Source organism: Haematobia irritans, chromosome 1, assembly GCF_050003625.1.
Source record: "Haematobia irritans isolate KBUSLIRL chromosome 1, ASM5000362v1, whole genome shotgun sequence".
NCBI lineage: Eukaryota > Metazoa > Arthropoda > Insecta > Diptera > Muscidae > Haematobia > Haematobia irritans.
Window position 1 is genome coordinate 220500069 of NC_134397.1, and position 2031 is coordinate 220502099.

Genomic DNA, 2031 nt, shown 5'->3' on the forward strand with positions numbered 1-2031 from the left:
TTTTTTTACATTTTGCAACATTTATCACATTTATTTATATTAAACATTATCTTAACAATAAAAAAAAATATCTTGAGACCATGCGTTTTTATTTATCATTAAAATATTTTCTGAAAGCATTACAAGCTTCCTTATTTTCAGCATAGCCGGGAACAGCAATCTTGCATGCTTCATACCATTTAGCAACATTAGCATATTTGCTCAAATCGAAAGAAGCTGCTTCGAAATTGGTAACAGTGGCCAAGAGAGCAATATCTGCAACAGTTACCGAATCCCCAGCAGCAAATTGTTTACCTTCCAAAAAGGTATTGAAAAACTCAAAGGCTGCTTCAATTTTCTTAAACATTTCCGGATCGGCAGGAGCTTTTTTCATGATCTGAGGATAGTAGTAATCGGCAAAACTCTTATACAATGTGCCCATATCAAAATAGAGTCGTTGATTGATAATGGCACGAGTTTTTACACAATCAGGGAACCATTTCTTACTTTGGTCATATTTCTCACATAAATAGGTCATTATGGCACGCGATTCCCATAAAGCAAATCCAGAATCAACCAATGTGGGAATGGTGTGTTGGGGGTTTATTTTAATGAACTCCTCTTTCAAATGTTCACCTTTGGTTAAGTCCACAATGTTTTTGTTCAATTGAACACCCACAGCTAGGGCGGTCATTTCCACGGCACGGCAGGGTGCAGATGGGGGCATGTAATAGAAATCCATGGTTCTAGAAATTTAGAAAAACGTTTTATACTAATAATATATATATATTTTTTTCTCTTATTTCTTTCACTTAATCCCACCTGTTATTGTTTTTTGTCTTAACTTCTCAAAGTCTGTGAAATGAATGACTTCTCAGTTGAGAGTTCATTGAATTTTATAGGAATTATTCTATGTTTGTCCCAAACCATATTAACGCACCACTACAGTTTGTTTAATGTCAAATAGCAAGTCATTGTTATCGGGCATATAGATAAAGCATTGAATAGCCGGTAGCAAACCAAGCAGAAAGATTATTTTGTTGTTTTGGAAATACATTTAAATCAAATTTGATTTTACTCGGTGACCTGCATTATTATTTATTTATTAGATGGGACAATTATCGATTTGGGACCATGGTGAAATTCAATCTAGAGATGTCCGTCCGTCTGTAGAAATAACGCTAACTTTCGAACGAAACAAGCTATCGATCTGAAACTTGTTAGAAGTAGTTGATATTAGGGCTGTTTTCTTTTAGCACTGGATACCCTAAGCCGTGAAGAACTAAAAGTAAACAGAGTACTCGTTTATCCAGGACATCTCCAAAAATATGCAACACTGTCATCAGCTGTTTAAAAACAATCACACAAAAGAGGTGAAATCTTGCATTTTTAATGTATGAAATGCTCCAATTAGTAATAAATATATATTGCTGCGATTATTTATGACACTATACCACTTTGAATTACATGTTTTTCGATAAATAAGTCACAATAAAGTGCTATTGTGAATCGATGAAGCATCACTTTATCAAAACACAATCTGGCAAGATCGGCGCGACTTGCACTGGTGAGATGTTCTGGATAGAACACCAGTGAAACGATGTTCTGGATAGCCCATACAAATGTTGAATCCAGTGCAAAAAGAAAACAGCCCTATTGATAGTATTAGAAATGGGCCATATCGGACCACGTTTAGGTATAGGCCATATATAAACCGACCCCCAGATTTGATTTACGGAGCCATTTTCAAGAGCAAATTTCATCTGATCCGATTGACATTTGGTACGTGATGGTGATATATGCCCTCTAATAACTATACAAATATTGGTCTGTATCGGACCCCCCCCCCAAATATTTGACTTCTAAGAAACTCTCTAATTAACAGGTTGGCTGGTAAGTCCCCGGTCTGACACATAGATGGCATCGTTAGTATTAAATGCATATTATTTTTATATAGTACCAACCTTCAAATGATTGACGTATGTAAGTCAATTAGTTTGTGAGATAGAGCGTCTTTTGTGAAGCAACTTTTGTTATTGTGAAAAAAATGGA

General features: G+C 35.4%; 1 protein-coding gene across 2 annotated transcripts; it reads right to left on the reverse strand.

Moving 5' to 3' along the window:
* Positions 1 to 933, reverse strand: LOC142222617 (glutathione S-transferase 1-1-like). 2 transcript variants are annotated; one of them, XM_075292854.1, is made up of 2 exons: positions 802 to 933; positions 1 to 725 (listed from the first exon to the last, which is right to left on the reverse strand). In XM_075292854.1, the coding sequence occupies exon 2, from the start codon at positions 719 to 721 to the stop codon at positions 89 to 91; it is 633 nt and encodes a 210-aa protein (XP_075148969.1). In that variant the 5' UTR covers positions 722 to 725; positions 802 to 933; the 3' UTR covers positions 1 to 88. The 2 variants fall into 2 exon arrangements, with proteins under 2 accessions (XP_075148969.1, XP_075148970.1); XM_075292855.1 differs by having other exon boundaries at positions 1 to 751; positions 802 to 875.
* Positions 934 to 2031: the final 1098 nt, after the last annotated feature.

Bases quoted from the DNA above. Each gene is read 5' to 3' on its own strand.
- LOC142222617 (XM_075292854.1), bottom strand. From the start codon at position 721: ATGGATTTCTATTACATGCCCCCATCTGCACCCTGCCGTGCCGTGGAA.